Source organism: Ambystoma mexicanum, chromosome 10 (assembly GCF_040938575.1).
Source record: "Ambystoma mexicanum isolate Mex_15411 chromosome 10, UKY_AmexF1_1, whole genome shotgun sequence".
NCBI lineage: Eukaryota > Metazoa > Chordata > Amphibia > Caudata > Ambystomatidae > Ambystoma > Ambystoma mexicanum.
Window position 1 is genome coordinate 235,318,417 of NC_090932.1, and position 21,129 is coordinate 235,339,545.

The window sequence follows — 21,129 nt, forward strand, 5'->3', positions numbered from 1 at the left end:
GGTTTTTTAAAGCAGACTATTGGTCGCCTCTCTCAGGCAGAGGTGTTCAACATCTTGTGCATAATTTTGACCTGCAACGGTTGAGTGAAAGCAATGTGCATTCTAGGAAACGTGATCTGTAGAATTAAACAGCACATTGTTGGTCACGGCTCTGGAATTAATGTGGCTCAGAAGTTAAATGTAAACACTCGATTCACTGTATCAATTTAAAAAAAAGTGGAGTCGGGTTAAAAAACCTATAAGCTCGAATAACTAAAACTCAATTGTAAACAAATTAGAATAATTGTGATTTTATTTCACTTCTTAAATGGGGTGGTAAACTTATAGTTGCTTTTATAATGATTCTGCAGACTAACATAGCACACGCTAATTACATCAGTCCTATTAACAATAATTGTGTGTGAAAACATAACATTAGAGTAAAGGAAAAAGCACTGGCGGCTGAGATGTACGAATGCTGAGTCTTGGCGGCACGCGCGTCCTCAGTGTGGCTTGCTGCTGGTTTTGGAGGTCTTTCTTTTATATCACTTTGCCTGTACCTGGTGAATGCATCTTCGCCAAGGTAGTAGAGAGATTGCGAGAGGGCCGTGTGAGGAAGAGGTTCCGCCCAGGAGAGGGAGGAACTGTGCTTTCTTTAAGTTGGTCTTAACTTTCAAACAGTTAACTATATATTCTTTCACATGAATGGTGCCTTCAACTCGACATAAAGAATGAGAGAGGCCTACTTCTGGATTAATGAGACATACAGTTTTCCTTAGTTTGAAACTGGAAGGGTCATCCTCTCTCTGTGAAACAAAAATGAACCTTTCAAGTCTTTTATCAGGCCTGGTTCACTCACCTGCCAGACCCAACTACATGTTTCCAATCGAAATTCTAACTTCCAGATTTTATTCCGTAGATTTTGACACCCAAAGATGTTAGCTCTTTCACTTTATTCCATTTTATCTTTTGATGTCATCTTGGGGTCTCACCGACTGCTTCTGGGCTCCGGTTGTCAGGTTATACCTATCTCTGCATTGATGTGGGTTTTCGATCCTTAGATACTTTATTGGTGGTTGTGATGCTGGAAATGCATTGGAGGGACATGGCCTCCCTTGTCCTGTAGTCCTTTCTCATTTGTGTTCTGTATTGTTTTCTGCCCAGTAGTCCATGTGGGACTCCTGTTTTTGGTTTGGTGTACACACCCATGGGATACCCTTATGGCACCCACGGGTGGGGGTACAACCCTGTACCCCTACTGTATGTTTTTGGGCACCTGTGTGTGGCCCACAGAGCAGGGTATAGGCTGGTGGCAGCTCCATGCTGAATTTGACAGGTGCTCTGAGTATCCTCTCTTTTGGGATACCCAGGCCCTGCCATTGGAATCAGTTGATTCCTGATAGGAAACAAGATGGCCCCTGTGGCCTCTTGCTTTCTATTGCTTGTTACCTTGTTTTCCCAAAGACCTGGGAAGCCCTGACTCTGTCTCTTCCCCCTGACTGGCTGTTGGGTGGAAGTTCCATATATGGTGGTGTTGTGAAGGCCAGACTGGCTGGAGTCTTCCCATTGACTGTATGTTGTAGGTACATCCTGTGGTTCGGACCTGGGTGAATGGAGTGTGACACCAATATGCACTTCTTGTTGTGGACGTCTGGTTGCTAGTATGAAACACAATGACTGAGACAGCCCTGCCCGAAACTGGTATGAATGCAGTGTGAAGTGTTGAATGGCTCGGTACTTGTCCCAATACACATTCCTTGTTGTGAGTGTCTGAAAGGAAGGAGAATGGCCTGAATGCACTGTATGCCTGATTGGCTGACTGAATGCCCTTCTGAGTGATTGGTTGCCTGAGTGTGACCCAGCAGAATGAATGGTAGATCAACTAGTATATGTGGGGGCCTCTCACTGCTAAAAATTGTTCAGAAGCTGAAGTAGGAACTGACATAGAAACTAAAGCTGAATCTCGAAGCCAATCCTGAAGAAGGTTGTCAGCTGTCTCCCTTCGCCGAAATCTGAAAGCCGCCAAGCCTGATCCAAGAGAGGACCTGGTTAGGCACCCTCTTCCCGTGCTCCGAGGGACCATCTAGCACCGCTAACCTTCGCCGAAGCTCCCTGGAAGTCAGACTCTTGACAGGCTGCGGACCGGAGACTGGGATCGCTGTGGAGAACGATGATAAGCACCGGACATTCCGTCCACAGTTATCGACCAGGGTTTGCAGGTTTGCTATAACCGCTGGAGGCCCGTCAAAGCCGTGTTGCCTAGAAGCGGGGACCGCTTGACGCCGTGCCATCGAAGACAGGAGCCGCAACACTCCTTTTGCCGAAGACTTATGATTCACGGATGCGCTCGTCCGCACCACCGCCTGCCTTATCCCGCTGGAGAAGGCCAGGCTGTCGACGCGCCGAGGAGCATCTGCCGGTGGGTTTCCCGCCACCCAAAGACCGTAGAGACGCCAGACGACTCAACGCCCTTGCTGGGCCAGTTCTTCACAAACTTTGCGGTCCTGAACTATCGACATCGAGGTGCCCAACACGCCTCTTCCTTGCAGGACGTCTTCACTCTGTTGTCGACGAGCACTGTTGGGACCGAAGCTGCTGCCTCGACGCAGAGTTCACTTTCTTCGAGGGATCTCGACGATCCGTGGCTCCTGCTTTAAAGGGAGCCGCTCAAGAAGGATCCGTCGACGACCCAATGTCGAACTCTGCTATTCCAGCTACATTGGGGTGGTAGAAGCATTGTAGAAGGAAATGAGACTTATTGAACAATATATGGACTGGGCTTGTAGTGTATCTTTATTTTACAATTTGCCCAGGTGGGGCGATCTCATCATAGAACTGTGTCTAGTGGTAGGAGCCAGTATTCTGCCAATTGAGCACAAAGTGAGTTATTGTGTATGTAACCTTGAACCTTAATTATATAAAGACTGTTTTCACTAATAGTGTGTTGACGTTCCTTTGTGCGTGCTTGGGGACTACGCTGTACTTAAGAACCAGCCTGCATCACCTCCCGAGAAGCTAGGCCTTGATTGCTCGTCCATTGCTACCGTAATAGAGAATCTTGGCTGGGGTCCTCTGTGCCTCTCCTCTACCATATAGAGAGCAGAAGTAGAGACCCGCCCCCCCTCTCCAGTCTTTACAGTTGGCCTTTATTTATTTTATTTTTATTTATTTATTGCCTTTGGTTACACGCCCAAATCCTTGGGTATCACGGCGTACATACATCTTAGTCAAACATCATGGGTTACAATCATCTTGGTCAGCTTGGGTTACAATCATTTTTGTCATCTTGGGTTACAATCATCTTATTCATCTTGAACAGTTACAAGATAGCAGTTACAATCAACTTCATTCATCACCAGAGTATAGGAAGTCTTAGGCAAAGGGCAGTCTGTGTTGCGTGGGTGCTGCTAATATTTGTTGAACAACCAGGTTTTCAGTTGTTAAACTTGGGGAAGGAAGTTTCATTGTTGAGGTGGGTGGGGAGTGAGTTCCAGATGCGCGGGTCTGCTATGGCGAAGCTGGTATTGCCTGCTCTTGAGGTAGTGAAGTGTGGGATGTGGAGGGGTGTGTTGATGCTGGATCTAAGTGATCTGGGTGTGGATTTGCCAGAGATGCTACGGTTGAGGTAGATTGGTGCTGAATCAGAGATACCTTTGTGGGTGATGGTGAGAGTTTTGTTGAGGATTCTCGCTTGTACTGGAAGCCAGTGAGCATTTCGTCTGTGTCGAGTGATATGTTCCCTTCTGTTAATCCCCAGACATGCTCAGAGGGCTTTATTTTGGAGGAGTTGAAGATTGGATAGTTTTTTTTTTAGGTGCCTAGCAGTAGAACATTGCAGTAGTCTAACTTAGTTAGGATGAGGGCCCTAGCCAGTGTCAAACAGTTGTCGGTGGAGAGAAGGGGTCTGTTTAAGGTGATGAGTTTGGCGGTATAAGCCGTTGTGGAGGCAAGCGCGCTAATGTGGTTATTCATGGTGAGATTAGAGTCGAGATGTACTCTAAGGTTTTTACTTTGTGGGATATGGTGATGGGGTGCCATCTATTACTATGGCGGTGTAGTCAGGGTGGAGTTTGCTGAGCCTGGCTGGGGTACTGACTGTGAGAACCTCGGTTTTTTCACTGTTTAGACATAGCCTATTGTTAGCCATCCAGTTTTGAATGAGGGAATACATTTTGTTAATGCAAGCCGTGTCCTGATCAAGGTTGGATGTGATGGGGATAAGTATTTGCGTGTCATCGGCAAAGTTTGTATAGATTACTCCCATAGCATCTAGTGCTGCGAAGAGTAGCTTTGTGCAGGCGTTGTAGAGTGTGGGGGAGAGACAGGATCCTTGTGGTACTCCCAGTGGTACAGGGATAGGATCAGCTGCTTCTTCCCCTAGGGTGACTCCTGAGGTACGGTCTTAGAGAAGTGGAAGTTGGTAGAGAGGGTGAGGCATAGTTTGTCGTGGTCGACTAAATCAAACGCCAGAGAGAGGTCTAGAAGTAGTAGGATACCCAGTTTGCCGGAGTCCCTGATAGTCCATTTGGATTTTTAGGTCTAGGAATGCGGTCTCCGTGCTATGACTAGGACGGAAACCTGATTCTGTCCCCTGACAAATAGTTCTGTTCTAGGTGGGTTTGAACTTGGGTATATGCTATTTTGTCTGATTTTTAGGAGAAAGGGCACTGTTATGGGCCTGCAGTTTGTGAAGATTGCTGGGTCTAGTGACGTTTTTTTTTAGTAGGGGTGTTACCCGTGCAATTTTATTAGATGCTGGTATTTCACTAGAATTGAAGTATTAGTTTACAAATTTTGTAATCATGGGTGATAGAGGCGCAGTGGCGCTGTCGCCTTTAAATTAGATGGCTTCAGGGATGCTACCTGGTCATTGGTGACTTGTGTGTAGTGGAATTCGGTTACACGGTTCCTGTGCTGGTATCTGGTGGGTGGGATGGCGTGGCAGTGAGCTCTAGAGGTTTTTTTTTTCGAGGCTATTTTGCTTTGGAGTGTGTTCACTTTAGAGGATAGAGAATCCTGTATGGTGGTACACCATGCTTTACTGATAGTGATGGGTTGGATGGAGGATTCTACCTCCCTGATAATAGTAAATAATTATTTAGTGTTGCAGGCCTTATTGGAGATGCAGTTATTGAGTGATTTAGCTTTGTGGGAGAGAACGCTTAGTTTGTAGGATTTGGCTAATTGTTGTAGTTTAATTTTGAGTTCTGGGGAGTTGTTTTTCCTGATTAGGTTCTAAGAGTTTGAGGATGTCTACTATGGTAACTACAGTGTTAGAGGTGAGTATCCAATCGTGTCTTCTGCCTTTAGAGTGGGTGTGGGCATTAACTACCTGGGAGAATTGCATCTCACAGAATGCCTTGTGGCAGGCTGTTGCTTTGCTGTCCAGGGAGTCATTGAAGCCTAGGTTGAGGTCTCCTAGGAGGATGTATTTGGTTTTGGCCTTAAGCATGGGAGTCATTATTAGAGGTAGGTCTATGTCTGGGTTGTTGAGGGAACTTGGTGCTCTGAATACTATTAGAACATTGATTGTGGCCTTATGGCTGGTGGCTAACTTAAGAGCGAGGGCTTCATATCCAGTGGGAGAATTCAATTTGCATTCCCTAAATTGTAAGGAGGTTCTGTGGATTATGGCCACTCCTCCACCTACAGCGTTGGTGCGGTCTGCTCTGAGGAGGTTGTACTCGGAAGGGACGGCTAGTGTGATCTGTGGCCCCGAGGCAGTATGCATCCATGTTTCAGTGAGGATCAAAAAGTCAAGTTTGAGTTCTAGTATGCTATAGTGTATATCGGTAGCATGGGCTCCAAGGGAACTGACATTGAGTAGGGCTCCTAATAGTGAATGAGTGGATTTGGGTGGGCTAACGGTCGGGATGTTATGGGGCGGGCTGGGGTTGTTTTAGTGCTGGGTTTGTTTTGTGTGGTGGCTTTGATTATGGGTGGCTGCGCGTTGATGTCAATTTTGGGCATGTAAGGTGCAGGCGCTATAGTGGGCTGGATGTATTGAGAGGAGTTCTGTTTTTTTATGTGGTGGTGGTAGGTGCGAGCTGAGAGTCTGTCATTTCTGTTAGCTGCAGTGATAGGTCTAGTTTGGGCTATATAGTGTGGGGTTCTGGAGGACAGGCGTGAGCGGCGCGATTCGCCCAGTAGTGGTAAGGTTTGTGTGTTGGGTAGAGATGTGGTTGAGAAGGCTGGAGTGCTGGGTAGGAAGGGCGTTGGGCATGGCAAAGGGTTGTGCCTGTGGCAGTAAAGCCAGGCTAAGCCTGTCTTGTGGAGTATGAATGCACCTTGTGAACAGACTAAGTTCTTGGTAAGCATGGGTGCCGAGTGGCTGGTGGTGGTGGTTATGGGTGCAGGCTGGCATGGATTGGAGGTTTGCGGTGCTTAAGAGGAGGAGGAAGTGGATAATGATGGAAGGGAATGAGTGGTTAAGGGTGTTGCCTTTATGCAGTGAGTTCGCAAGCCTGTTGTGGGGTGGCTCATTAGTCTGTGGGTGAAGTGTACCAAAGCAGAGTAGGGCGTGAGCTGGCATAGGGGTAGGCGTTCTAATGGGATGCATGGGGGTGGTAAGGATGCGCACACCAGGCCAGGGGTGCTAGACAGGTGGCTGGTTTAGAGTGCAGCATTGGCTAGGTTTCAGTAGGTGTATGCTCAGAGGCACAGTTTGTGTTTATGCGGGCAGCTGTAAAATAGTTTTCTTGGCGCAGGACAGATGGCAAAATACCAGACTGCATTTTTTTTTCAAACAGTATTGAGCAATGAAGGAAGATATGACGTTCAGTGAGTGATATGCCAAGAACAACATGGGACGCAAGAGCAACATGAGAAGCGCATAAATCAAAAAGAAGGCAGTGGCCGGTGGGCTCTATGCGACACGCCGGGAGCTGAGATAAATGGTAGGCTATCGGAGTCTAACTTGGAGTGGAGTGAAGTATGGTTAGACAATTGGACTAGACAAAGGCATCCTGCTGGGCGGCAGGTTCCGAGTGGGCAGCGAATGTGCAACAATAATCTTCGAGCGAGCCTGTGGGACGGCAGTAGTAGGCCAACAGTATTAAGGCATGCAAACGAAATTGTTGCTAGTGCAGAGTTAGCATTTAAAAAAGAAAGAGGTGTTCGTAGTAGCGTGCATGACTTCAGAGTTCTGGCAGTAAGCTCCGATATGCTGTGCTGTTTTTTGAGTTTGCGTGGTCTGAGAGGGAATACAGGGATGCAGGTCGCGGGAACATCTATTCCTTACCAGGGTTCTGTCGTAGGTGAAACCGAGTGACGGTCAGGATGGCTTTTGCGGGTTAGCAGATCAAGCATATTGGCTGGCCCTGGGCTCTGTGGGCTCGTGACAGGCTCAGGACAGGGGCCTTTTGCGGGGCCTTGTTTCGGGAGGCCAGCGTTCGCCTGCCAGCGAAGGATGATTGGGCAATGAGCCCAGCAGCAACCAATCAGACGGCTCCAGGCAAAACGTTGCCCGTTTCCATTTGGATCCCAGTCCCTGTTGCACAGTGGCAGGGCTACCCCGCTTTTATATGGGTCCCAGACCCTGTTCGTCTGCCTTTGCATGATTCTTGATTCTGCTTTACTTGGTGTCCACTTGGACAGAGCTTTTTATACTGTCCAGCCAAGTACTATCCAACCTAGTTTTATTCTCAACATGAGTGACAGCGTGCATGATTCTTATGCTATCCCTTTGTGCTCTTTGAGATATATTTCCGTGATTTACAAAGTTTGTATTAAATTGATTGGTCTTTTATTCCATTGTGCTCTCCGGGATATATTCACGAGCCATTTCAGTGTATTCAGCTCCACCCGTGCCCGTTTGATACTTTTGGGAAGTCTGGGGGGGGACTGAGAGGAGGGAGGATCTCTGGTCTCTTCGGAGGTGGTGCAGATCTTCTCTGTTGCTGCCATGCTCTGCGTTCTCTTCCTCACGGCTCCACTGTTCCTCCCGCCTCTGGCCTCCGGCTACTCGCGTCTTCGTTCTCGTTCTGCTTTTGCAGGTCTGGCTTTCTTTTTATCTGCCATTGGCCAGGTCCACTTCGCTGGGACTGCTCACCTCTCTGTGTCCCCGTTTCCATTCTTTTGGTCCCCGGTTATGGAGCAAGCGTCTCGTTCTTTGCTCCTCCAGGGCTGGCTCGACGGGCCACTGACATCTTTTCCCTTTTATGATTGGGGCTGCTTCTTGACAATTGTATTCCGTGTGTTGGTTTCGCAGTGGGCATTTGCCTCCTTGTTCCCTCTTCTTCGTCTCAGTGGCATTTAAGTTTGGGATAGTCTCCATGGTCCCAGTCTTGTCACAGACTTTCTACTCTACTATAACATATAGAGTTGTGGGGGACCAGAGCGACCTGTGTGGCGGCTAAGGAGAGTGGAGGTACCAAAGGGGTAAATTAATACTGCGTTCTCGCCGGGCCGTCGTCACTGGTCCCATGAACGATTTCACTCCCCATGAGATCTACCCACTGAGTACCACCCCCAGGGGGACTATCGGGTAGCAGCCTTACCTCCCTGGCCTCATGGAAAGGGGCTTCCCCCATGGAAGTAATGAAAATACCCTGGCATTAGTCACACACACCATACGACTGGGTGTTTGGCCAGGACCTTGTCTTCCTTGACACCTTTGTCGCGGCCGGTGGCAGACCTGCTGACTTTCCTTTTTCTTCCTCAAACTCTGTATCTCTGTGGCCAGCGTTGCTGGATGCACGTTCAGTGTTGAAAATCCTGACGAGCCTTCCTAAGGTACTATAGACTTCTAGGCAGGTGGAATGTGGCAGATGGTATGCTGCAGCCATGATTAATTATTTTGCAGACTCATTTAATTGTTGTACGGGTTCCATAAGTGGGGTGGGGGGGTGGAACATTCTTTGATACATAATCACTTGTACTCATACGTCCCGTTTCCTCCATCCTTGTAGGCATCCACTAACATGGGGAGGGTACCGGAACCTTTGGCAGCAAATAATTGAGCTTCCCCATTAAATTTAGTATAGGGTGTGGGGCGTGGCCTCGGGTGTGGGAATGCCCCCCGTAGCCCTGCCCTCCAGTGCCTCACCTCAGTCCCCTTTTCCGCATGGACTGTGTCGGACCTGGCAGCTAGGCGCAGAGACTTTTTAACTTTCCGCTTGCTCCCCGTTGTTTTGTTTTTCAATCTTCTTCACCACCCTTTGGTGCCTCGCCTACCACGGCGCATGTCGGCTGCAGGGGGATGCACAAGATGTGTGTCCTGCCACCGTTCGTACCCAGCCTCGGACGCCCATGCAATCTGGTGGGACGCGTGCGCGGCTTACAGCGATCTCGGTCACCGGGCATTGAAGAATCGGTTGTCGCGTTGGAGGGAGATCTTCCACACTTCAAGTAACCTTAAGGACTTTGCCTCCAGGACCTCACGTCAAGACAAGGTAGGCCCTTTGTTTAGAATGGCTCCTCAATGCAGAGACTCCTTCCCAGGGGTTTTCAGGGGGAGGGCTTCCTTGGATTCAGGTTCTGGCAGCCCAGAGGCCGCTAAGGCTACCGGCTCCCAGGCCGAGGGGCTCTACCGGTTGTCCACAGAGGAGTGATCAAGTTCAACCCCCTAATCGGCCCCAATGGGCAAAGGATCATCCTGTTCTACTTCCCAAGAGTCAGTCCTTAGCATGATCCAGTACGACTACCGGCCTGCAGGTCGAGGGCTCAGTGCCTACCAGAGGGATATCTGAGGTTGACGTTTCCGTTTTGGGTTCAAGACCCAAAGCATGTCCTATCATGTCTGAAGTAGCATGTGGCACTGGGCCTTCGTGCCCTCCCGGCCAACGCATGGCGCAAGGCTCCAAGATGGCGGTTAAGCACGTGGCGGAGCCTGCTAGTCTGGCAGCCTTCCTGGATTAGAGTTGGGCCCGCCTGTGCTCAAACCCATTGAATGGGCCTTGCAAGAAGGTTTCTGTCACCTTCTTTCTGGAAGCGGCAGCGGACTGTATGGTACAGGTGGGTGGTCACTGCAGGGATACATCTACCTTTCACAGCCTTACGGCTACACACCTCGTGCCTCGGTGCTTCGATCAAGAACGGGAGGCCTAGCGCCTCGGAGGGCGATGAACGCTTATTTAAGTTCTCCCTCCTCCTCATGCATTCCCTGCAGATGATGGGGCTCCTCAAGGACATTGTCAAGGAGGTGATCCTGCAGGTTGTGCCTCCTCCGCCTCCACCTCTGGGCCCTTAGCCTGTTCCTCGGGCGCTGCCGGTGCCAGTGCCTGTCCCTCCTCTGGTCCAGGCTTTGCAGGTTATCCAGAGCCCTCTTCCTCCTCCTGTACCACCAATGCCTCCCCCACAGCAACCGTTGGATCTGTCTTCTGGTCTGGACAAAGGGGGGACCACGCTTGCACTGGTGTTTCGGGGCCCGGATTACCCCCCAGTCTGTACAAAAGGAGGTTTGGGGGAGCGGCGATGATGACGTCCAGGACGATGAACCCTCGGCATCTGTAAGCCATTTCATGACCGCCTTAAAGTCCTTGCCGTGTTTTTGGGGGATGGGGGGGTCCATGGCTTGAGAAATTACCCCCGCCTGAGAATTTCCCCAGGAGTCGGGAGTGCTAGCAGAGGTTTTGGGCAAGCGCACCACGAGCCATTCGGGCATTCCACTCCAGTAGGATACCCTGGTGTTGGCGATGGACTCTGGAGGGCTTGAAGGCTACTCTGGAGGGCTACGTGGTTCATAGCATATCTATGTGCTCGAGCTCATGTTTGTGGGCCTGGCCCTCAAGGCTTTTCTGCACCTCATCAGGGGCAAGGCAGTTATGACCAGGACTTACAGCTCCACTACTTTACCTGAACAAGTAGGGTGGCACCCGGTCCTCCCCTGCCCCCCCCTGCCTCCTGTGCATGGACGCGGTATTAATCTGGGAATGGGCTCTGACGGAGGGGATTTGGAATTCAACAGCAATGCTGAAGCGGACCATCTGAGCCGCTTGAGTTGAGTTGAATTTCCGGGCGTCGGTGACCTGCAGCCTCATCCCGATTGCCCCCCACTGGCCTTTGAGAGCCTGGTTCTTTTATCTGCTAAAGTTGTCCTCCCAGGGCCTATCTATCTTCCAATTCTCTGCAGGGGCTTCCTGTTGCAGTAGAGCGGGGCAGAGGAACAACCGGACCCTGCCAGGCTGGCCATAGCGGCCTGGTTCTTGACCAGCTAAAACTGCAGCATGCTCAATTTTCGGATGTCAGTTGGGATGCCATTCAGCAGGCCAGGAGGCCATCTACTCGTTCCCAGTATAAGAGCAAGTGGACTCGGTTCTGCTACTGGGCTTGCGGCAAAGGGACTGGATCCCGTCACCTGCTCGCTGGACGACGTGCTGGTGCTTTCAGCGCATCTGGCTTGTTCTGTAGTACAAGTGGATACGTGCTGCGCTTATTTGGCAGCCATAGGGGACCTACAAGAATTCTCCTGAGCATGTGTTTTCTGCTTCCAACCGGTGGTTACGGCCCACCTCAAGGGTTTGTCCAAGCTTTTTCCCCCGGTGCATAGGCCGCATTCGGTCTGGGACCTGAATATGGTCCTCGCAGCCTTGCAGCGCAAGCCCTTCGAGCCAGTGGCCTCAGTGGACATTCGGTTTGTAAAACTGAGGACTGTTTTGTTGGTGGCTCTCACCTCTGCACGCAGGGTCAGTGAGCTGCAGGCATTGTCATCGTGCGGACCCTTCACGTTTCACAACGACAAGGTAATCTTGCGCAGTCATTCACATTTTATGCCCAAGGTAGTCTCTACTTTCCATTTGAATTGGGAAATCTGCCTTCTGGTGTTCTTCTCGAACCCTCAGTCGGAGGCAGAGAGGGCTCTACCTACTTAGGACCTCAAGAGGGTCCTCAAGTTCAATCTCTCTTGGACAAAATCCCTCAGGAAGTCTGAGGCTCTGTTTGTCACTTTTGGGGGCTTATCCCCCAGCTCCCAGGCTTCCTAGGCTTCTATCACCCGCTGGATGGTTCAGGCCATTTCAGAGGCATATTCGGCCATGGGCAAACCAGTTCCATAGGGATTCATGCCCATGCAGTAAGGGCTAAAGCCACTGCAGTTGCTTTTGAGACCTGCTTCTTGGGATGCCATCAGCAGGGTGGCTACTTGGGCCACTCTGTCGGCTTTCTGCAAGCGCTGTTCCCTGGACACCAGCTCCAGGCACGATGCAGAGTTTGGTCAGGCGGTTCTGAAGAACATGTTTGCTTCGTCCTACATATGAGGCAAGTCGTCACAGCTCCACCCTATGGTCTTGTTATTTGGAATCGCCTACAAAGATGGAGGAAAGGGTACTGGACGTATGAGTAAAGTTCTCCAGCATAGTGTCTGGTATGGATGCACATGCTCATGAATATTCCCTGTCACGCTGGGAATCCTCTGTAAAAGAAAAAAAAGTTTCACTTTCACTTACAAACTGTCTTTTTCCTTTAAACCAATCACTGTCCTGCGTTATAATGCCCCCCCCCCCCCAATTAATGACAGTACTCTCCCTAATCCTCTCCTCTGTCAGCCATCTTCAAATGTTTACTGCACGCTTCAGTGTTGGGAGTCCTCGAGTTTGCTCTGTCAGCTATTTCTATGTTTTTTCGTGTTTTTTGAAAAGGAGGCCCCGGACCAACCTGGGGCTGGTCCGAGGCCTCCTTGTCCCCCCTCCAAAGTCACTGTGGTGGTTTTGCACTTTGGGGGAAGGGACACCTTCTGCACTGCGGGGGCTACCTTCACAGGGTCAGCCGCCTTTGTAAGCAAAGCTGCCACCAGCTCTATCATTGACAAAGACTTCTCCAGCACCCATTGGGCCTTCCTTGGCAGTTCCGCCCTGGCTTCTCCCGCACCTTAGCCAGGTTGGTCTATTATCTCTTCGAGGAGGAGCTCGATTGCCGTCTGGCAATGAGGCTAATTGTGATGTCAAATGCGACCTGTACATCGCGGGACCTGCTTGCGCTGAGACCCCGGTGGACCCGCACTTGCGGTTCTTGGCCTTGTCTTGGGCACCTGTAGATGGGGCGCCCTCAAAGCACTTCGGTCCGGCCGGTCCTGGGTGAGGCATGACCCTGCTCGGAGCACGGGGCAGAGTCCTTGGTGTTCAGCCACGCCACCAGTTTGCTGTGCCCTATCCTTCGTCGTCTTCTTGGAGAAGCCAAGGCATATCTTGCAATCTCCTTCCTTGTGGTCTGGATGCAGACAAAGGCATTGCAGGTGCTTGTCCACCACAAACAAATTCCGTAGCCCGCACTTGGTGCAGGGCTTTAAGAGGGATCTTCTTTCTTCTCTGCCATGGTCGGAGGGCGCAAAGTAGGCCCGATGTCCTTCTGGAAACTTTGATGACCTTCGCCCTTGAGAGGCGCTGAAATTCACCGACAACGGATCCCCGCCAGATGGAGAAAAGCGCACATAGGCTCTTTTTGAATAAACGGGGTTCATCAGCGAGTGGAGAAAGATCACTACCGACAAATGGGTGCTGGACACTCTCACCCGAGGATATATCCTAGAATTTCAGCGCAGCAGCGCAGCAGCAGCCCATCCCTCTTGGAGGAGGTGCGGGCCATGCTGCGAAAAGGGGCATTAGAGCTGGTTCCCAAGCGAATATGGGGCTCGAGTCTATTCCAGATACGTTTTAGTCAAAAAGAAGACTGGAGACTGGAGGCTGGTGGCCCATTCTAGACCTGCGACGTGTGAACAAGTACCTAAAGTCCCAAAAGTTCAGGATGGTCAAGTTGCAGCATGTGCTCGGCCAACTGGAAAAAAGGAGACTTCTTGAAGTCGCTGGACCTGGAAGATGCCTAATTCCACATCCTTATCCACAAGAAACACCAAAGGTTTCTACGCTTTGTGGTGCAGGGACAGCACTACCAGTTCAAGGCCCTTCCTTTCGGTTTGATGTCGGCCCACATGGTGTTCATGAAGTGTCTGGCACTTGTGGCGGCCCATCTGCGTCAACAGGTTATACACGTGTACCCATACCTCGACGACTGGCTCATCCGGGCCTGATCGCGAGAGTTGGCCGTCAGACACACAGACGACTGTCCAGCTGCTGACCGATCTGGGATTCTCCTTCAACTATTCAAAGTCCTGCTTGACACCATCGCAGAATGCGCTGTTCTTAAGAGCCAGACTCAATACAGTGTTCTGCCTGGCGTTCCGCTCTGAGGAGATGATAGCGGCTATCCAAGGGAAAGTACAGCGGCTGTTGTCGATGAAGACCACCACGGTGCGAACCATCAAGTCGTTGCTCGGCATGATGTCGTCCTACATTTACTTTATTCAGCTCTGCAGGTTACAGATGCAACCTCTTCAGGGGTTCTTGGACGCTTTCTGAATACAGGTGTCCGGAAGCTTTGTGGACAAGATCCCACTCGACGAGGAGTTCCATCAAGCGATAAGGTGATGGGGCGTCTGCTCCAACATCGCCCGTGGCACAGGGTTTCAAAACCCTCCATACCAGGACATGGTCACCACGGACGCGTCCCTGGTAGGCCGGGAGCCCACACTGGACGTCTGTATGCTAGAGGCCTGTGGAACCGCAGGAGAAGGATCTCCATATCAACAACCTGGAGCTACGGCCGTGTTCTGGGCCCCAAGTCATTCCTTCCATCTCTGAAGGACAAGGTGGTGAGGATCTTCATGGACAATACCACCACTGTGCTTTACATTAGACAGCAGGGGGGCACTTGGTCCTTGGCGCTCTCCATGGAAGCGCAGGACTTGTGGCACTGGGCTTGTCGGACAAGATGTTCCCCATTTCTATTCACCTAGCGGGAGTCAATAACACCATCACAGACTCCATCAGCAGGGAATTGCTCTCCTGCCACCAGTGGGAACTTCAGCAGGACCAGGTGGACCACATCTCCGTAAAGTGGGGCAGGCCCCAGATTGATCTGTTTGCGACGGAGGCAAACTCAAATTGCCAGATTCCACCAACCAAGGAACCTGGTGGACGTGTTCTCCTTCCTGTGGAAAGGCCTGTTTCTGTATGGGTTTCTTCCATTTCCTCTCGTGCTAAGAGTCATCAACACACTCGTGATAGTGCTAATAATATGATACTTGTAGCCCCGGCATGGCCAAGCAGATTTGGTAACCCAGACTTTGTCAGCCTGTCGGCGTCACCTTCTGTCAAGCTGCCAGTAGTCCTGGATCTTCTCCCCAGAGAGGAAGGAACAATCCTTCACCACGAACCGGGATCACTGAACCTGAGGGCTGAACTCCTGCAGCCCTAGAGTTAGAAGGGTATGTGTTTTCTGCGGACTGTAGGGAGAGCCTCGCCAATGCCAGTGCGTTGTTGACTTTGAAGTTCTACGCTCACAAGTGGAAGCGTTTCGCTACGTGGTGCCGGTTTCAGAAGATTGCCCCTTTGAGGGTCACGGCCCTGCAGATTCTTCCATACTTGCTATCACTTGCAAAGGCTGGATTGGAGCACGCCTCCATCAAGGTACATCTGACTGATATCTCCAGCTACACCAGGTTCCCAGGAAGATCTTCGCTTTGGTCCCACCGACCCGTTAAGGAGTTTCTCAAAGGACTTTTCCGATCTTTCCCATCGGTGAAGGCTCCTGCGTCGGAACTCAATGCGGTTCTGACGAGGCTCATGGTGGGCCCCCTTCGAGCCGATGTATCAGGCCCCACTAAAGTTTCTCCCGTGGAAGACGGCTTTCTTTGTGGCTATCGCCTCTGCCAGATGTGTTTGAGATCCTGGCCCTATCCTGCAAGCTACCGGAACTGGCTTTCCATGAATCGAGGGTGATGCTGCGTACGCACCCCTCTCATGCTAAAGGTTCCGTCGGAATTCCACCAAAGCGAGCCTTTGGTGTTACCTGTTTTCTTCTCGAAATGTTCACCACGAACGGAAAGGGCCTTGCACTCGTGCCCTGAAGTTCTGCGTGGCACGCACTAAGTTTTCGGAAGACTTCACAACTGTTCGTGAAGTTTGGTCCTGTGAACCATGGTAAGGCCTTGTACAAAGCTTCCATTTCAAGGTGGCTCTCCCGCTGCATCATGCACTGTCATTGGTTGGTGAACCGACCACAGCCCGGCTGTCCGAAAGCCGACTTCTCCAGAGCGATCGATGCAACGACACCGTTCCTGTCTGTTGTGCCCCTGCTGGAAATGCTACGTGGAGGTCCACACACACCTCCACAAGGTTCTACTGCATCAACAGGGATTCCAGGGAGGAGTCCAGATTTGGCCAAGCAGTGGTACGCAAACTGTATGCTTGAGGTGAGTCTGTTCCAGAGGTCAGGGTTATTGCTTCTGTTGAGCCTTGCCACCTCCTGTGGTTGTGTAATGTTGTACTGCTGTGTATTCGTTATTCATGAGCATGTGAATTGATGCCAGACCCATGCTGTAGAACAATAGTGACAGGTAAGTAACTTAGATCGTTGACCTGGTTAGTCTTTTCAGAAACATGTACAGTACTGACCTATTAGTGGATCTACAAAACCCCTTTTTGCACTAGAAACAGGTTTTTGTTTTTTATGGAATGTTTTATGGTTGAGTAGAGTTGTCTTACTGGCTCCTGAAAGGTATTGTGTTTTAAGTACACAATCCAAAATGGAAATCCCAGCTCTGGTGGTGTCTACTTTAAAAATAAATATTTGCTATGCTGAATTGTGTTAAATTACTGCTTTCTACGTATTCCCTCAGTGTGACAAACATATAATCCCTACTGATTGATTCTCTTTTAGGGTTATGAAGATTTTGGATATGAAACTGGTTGGAAGAAATTTCTTTGACCCTACGAGTGCCACAGTGCTGCATCAGTACAGGTGGGTGACAATTAGAGATTTTTATGCGCCGCTGTCATTCTGGCTTTCTATTGCAGTAAGAGCTTTTTTATTATTTTTATGAACAGCATTACAGGCAAGCCTATAAAGACTGCACTCTATTCCCCATATCACACATCTGCCTCTTTACAAAAGAGCTGTTATACTTTATTGCATTCCAAACAGACACACTCCAAAACATGTTTTGGTCATCTAACAGTTCCTGTTGCCAACGCTGTCTTCCGAAGTGCTAGTTTCAATTAAGAATCTTAGTGTCCGGTTATGTCTTATTGTACAAGAGGAGCTCCCTTGAGGCTAATGCAGCAGAACAGAAGCATATAGAAAGGCAAATACCATCTCATTAGCACATTTCTCTAGAAATTAAACCCTTATTTCATGAATGTAATTAATGCACATTATGGAGAAAGATGTAGTTTGTGTACCTAGATGTTATGGGGTCAGCAGTTCTGTTTTCTCCTCTGTCTGATAAATCCCCAGCTATCATAATTGTTGCTGGTTTTATTTGTAGAGACCTACCAAGAAAAAAGAAAAATCGACTGTCTTGCTACCCTACTTTCATTGCTCATATATTAACCTTTCCCATGGAATTGGATATTATAATAATGGAATCATGGGTTCAAGAAGACAACAATATTTTCTTACCCGACCCACCCACCCATAAAGTGCTCTCAAATTCGCATCCAATTAAATGGTGGAGGACTTGCTGTGGTTCATAAATCTGACTAAGTTTGTCCCTGTCCAACACCACATCTGTTCACTGTGGAAGTGCTTGCATTTCAAATTGAGATACATCTAACTAACTGGATCACTGATCTTTTAATTAACCGGATCACTGCTTTTTTCATGTGTAGACTGCCTGGACCTAATAACTTGGTCCCTGAAATAGGGGACACAATACTCAATCTTTTTTTTTTTTAAACTGAAAAAAGTGGGAGACTTTAATTATTGCACAGTTTAAGACCAATCCAGCAGTCATCCGCCTAGTAGCCACTACAACATTTTGGATTGACTGCATTAGTCAAATACCGGTCCAAATCTTTGCATGGTTAACAGAGATTGACCATTCCATTCCAGTGTCCAGGACCAACCATGTATGTATACTATTCTTAATTCCGACCCCATCCATTGAAACCATAAAACTTAATGTAGATTTACCTACATCCTCCTGTGCATGGATGCACGTGAGCCAAACACTGTAATTGAATTATCAAGTGTACATTACACATATGGGTTTAAAGATCATAGCAATGAAGATGGAATCTTAAATGATAGGGACTGCCAAATACAAGAGATGGTGGATAAAAATGCTCCAGGAACATTAATTAAATGATGGCCTAAACGCAAAAAATGCAAAGAATATTTCGTACACGCAAGAATTAAACTCTCTTATGTCGGAAATTCAGAGACTTGGATAGAGACAATGGTGCTGCTCATACGATACAGAGGCACACATAGAATTTAAGCAAAATCAGCGTTACTACAAAAAGGAAATGGTAAGGGCAAAAATAGTTACCAGGGCCATAAAATTGATTCTACTCCAAATATCATACAGCGTTTTTTGCAGTAGTAAATGCTCTGTAAAGGATCGTAGCCTTTAACATCGTACCCTCACAACTTCTTGTAGATCAGTTATCTCAACATTATGAAAAAAAGATTGCCGACATCAGGAGCAAGCTGACTCAAGTAAACATTATATCAACACTCTCTACACTATCTTTGGATAGGAATCCAGATAAAAATCTGAGAACGCTGAGCTCATCCGTGATTCTAGGTCCCGATACTTTGAAACAACTACAAACCACTGCTATTTATCCAGCTTCCCTTTAAGGTAATGTACTGCATAAAAAAGTTTAGGTGCTATTCTTAATCTAACAGGAATGTACTCTTCATTTATTTAATTCCTCGCGATAATTCCCAGAGATATGTGAAATGTGCAATGATCAAACCACTTCTAGAGAAGCCGTCACAGGATCATCAAGACCCACTGAATTTTCGGCCCGTTTCACAACTTCCATTTTTATATAAGAGTGGTGGTTCCTCAAATTCAAGCCTATGTTGAAATCTCCAACTTACTTCACAGAGCTCAACATGTCTTTTTACCATCACACTTCATGGAACTGATCACCACCACTATATTCATCCCGGAGGAATGTTAGTTAGGAGCGGCTATGGAGTTCTGATTTTTACTAGACTTCTCAGCTGCCTTTGATATGGACAAGAAGATATTCACCTCTCTAGATTGGAGGAATATGGATTCTGAGTCACAGCATTTAAATGGTTAGTCATTTTTAATGGGACAATCTGCACAAGTTTGATTCCGCTCATTTACCTCCCAACCATATTCGATGGGTTGCGGGATCCCACAGTGCTCAGCGCTATGACCAAGTCTTTGTAATCTCCATCTATGTGCTATGATGGACAAAATCCATAGTTCTGTGCTGCACTTCTTTAACTATGCAGAAGATACACATTTGATCTAGATATTGCTGATGATTATTGCACTAACACAGTGAGAGATTGTCTTATCTCAATTAAAAGCTGGAATGACTGTACATTTTTAAAGATGATTGCAGATAGTACGAATATTCTGACAGTCGATATCGACCCTTTACATTGGAAATCTTTCTTTTGGCCAGATAGCTTTGGCCAATGTCCATAGCCCAAGCAAGAAGTTAGAAATCATCGGATTACTTTAATTAAACCATATTTTTATTAAGATGTTTGTTTCCTTTGGGCTTTATTTCAATAAACGAGTACGTAGAGAAGACAAGTACGCAGAGCAGACGAGTACGTAGAGCGGACGAGTATGCAGTGAGGATGAGTGTGTGGAACAGATGAGTGTGGAGCGGATAAATACATAGAGCGAATGAGTGTGTGGAACGGATGAGTACGTAGAGCAGACAAGTACATAGAGCCAACGAATGTGTGGAGCAGATGAATGTATGGAAAGGATGAGTGTGTGGAGCGGATGAATGTGTGGAGCTGATGAGTGTGTTTACGATAAGTGTGTGGAGCGGGTGAGTACGTGGAGCGGGTGAGTAGTACGTGGAGCGGATGAGTAGTACGTGGAGCGGATGAGTAGTACGTGGAGCGGATGAGTGTGATGAGTATACAGAGTGGACGATTATACAGAGCGGATGAGTGCGTAGGCAGACAGGAGTGCATGCGCTGGGTAGACTGGAGTGCATGCGCGGGGAAGACAGGAGTGCAGACATGAGTAAAGTCCAGTGCTTGTCAATATTAAATCATTAGAAACGCACAATAAAGAGGTTCTACATTTAGGATGAGCAGTTTTAGTCATTGGCAATGGTTCTTACAAAGTACATTTGTGCAAATGTTTCTGTCACTATGGAATGACTAAAGATTGCAATTTGGCCACAAGAGGCCAATCTGATAAATCACTCACTGGACCCTCGTTTACACAGTGGGTTAGCATCGCTAAAAATCGTATGCCAAATGCAAACACAAGCAATTAAGGGAGCCATAAATAGCCCTCATGGGCTAATTTGCATATTTGTCTCTTCTCAAGGTCCTCAAAAAATACCAGCCCATTGCAAAAGTTTCAGCTTTATCTTTAGCTGCTAAGCATAAGGACATGGCCTCTCCTATGGTATTAAGCCTATGGGCCTTTAGGGAAAAGCAGGACAAAATGGACCATATCTCAATTACGTCCATGCGAAATCGGCATGTCGGGATGACATTGTGGTTCCACTTGTTCCTTAAGGCGGCCAAGGACAAGATGCCCATATAGGCCTTAATGAACAGGGTTTGCACTTGCATAGGGTGGATCTGGTACAGATAATTCTCATACCCCATAGACTATTCTAGGGACCAATATGTTGAGAACTGATCTGAAGTGACCAGGCCTGCACTAGTGTCCACCTCCCTTGCTGACTTAAGGGCATGAGTAATAAAATCTCTACCAGTGTTATCAGGGATGGTCCAGTAATCAGTCAAACCAGAAGCTTGAAGTTCCTTCTTCAGGAACATAAACCAAGCCAAGGGCATGCCTCCTTCCTGTGAGAGCACATCTATTGCCTGCGTGTACTTGAGTAAGTGCTCACTAGTTCAAAGCCTAGCCCAATAAAATAATGGTTTAGCCCTGCATGCTTTCTCAATCGGCCAGAGATCTAGTTCAAGGCCAATGGGCAAGTTGGGTGCACAAATCAGTAAGCCCAGCAGATTCCTCAGGAATTTGTTTTCAATCGCTGCCAGGGGTGAGGTATTAATCCCACCCCACAGCTCTGTGCCGTATAGTGCTGCCTGCTGGGCCTGGGCTTTGTAGGCCTCTAGGGCAACTCACCCCACCCTCCCTGCTCTCTTGTAAACTTGGCTATGGCACCACTGTGCCTAGCAAGCGTCAGCCCAACTTTGCCCAATTGGTCAGACCAAGTACAGTCC

The 21,129-nt window shown here is 48.5% G+C and overlaps 1 protein-coding gene across 1 annotated transcript in view; it reads left to right on the plus strand.

The window, feature by feature from the left end:
• PIWIL2 (piwi like RNA-mediated gene silencing 2) overlaps positions 1 to 21,129 on the plus strand; it is a 2,524,398-nt gene that overhangs the window by 819,279 nt on the left and 1,683,990 nt on the right. Inside the window, exon 9 of the mRNA XM_069617761.1 lies at positions 16,630 to 16,710. Within this exon, the coding sequence (XP_069473862.1) occupies positions 16,630 to 16,710 (81 nt within the window). The remainder of the gene's footprint in view (positions 1 to 16,629; positions 16,711 to 21,129) is intronic.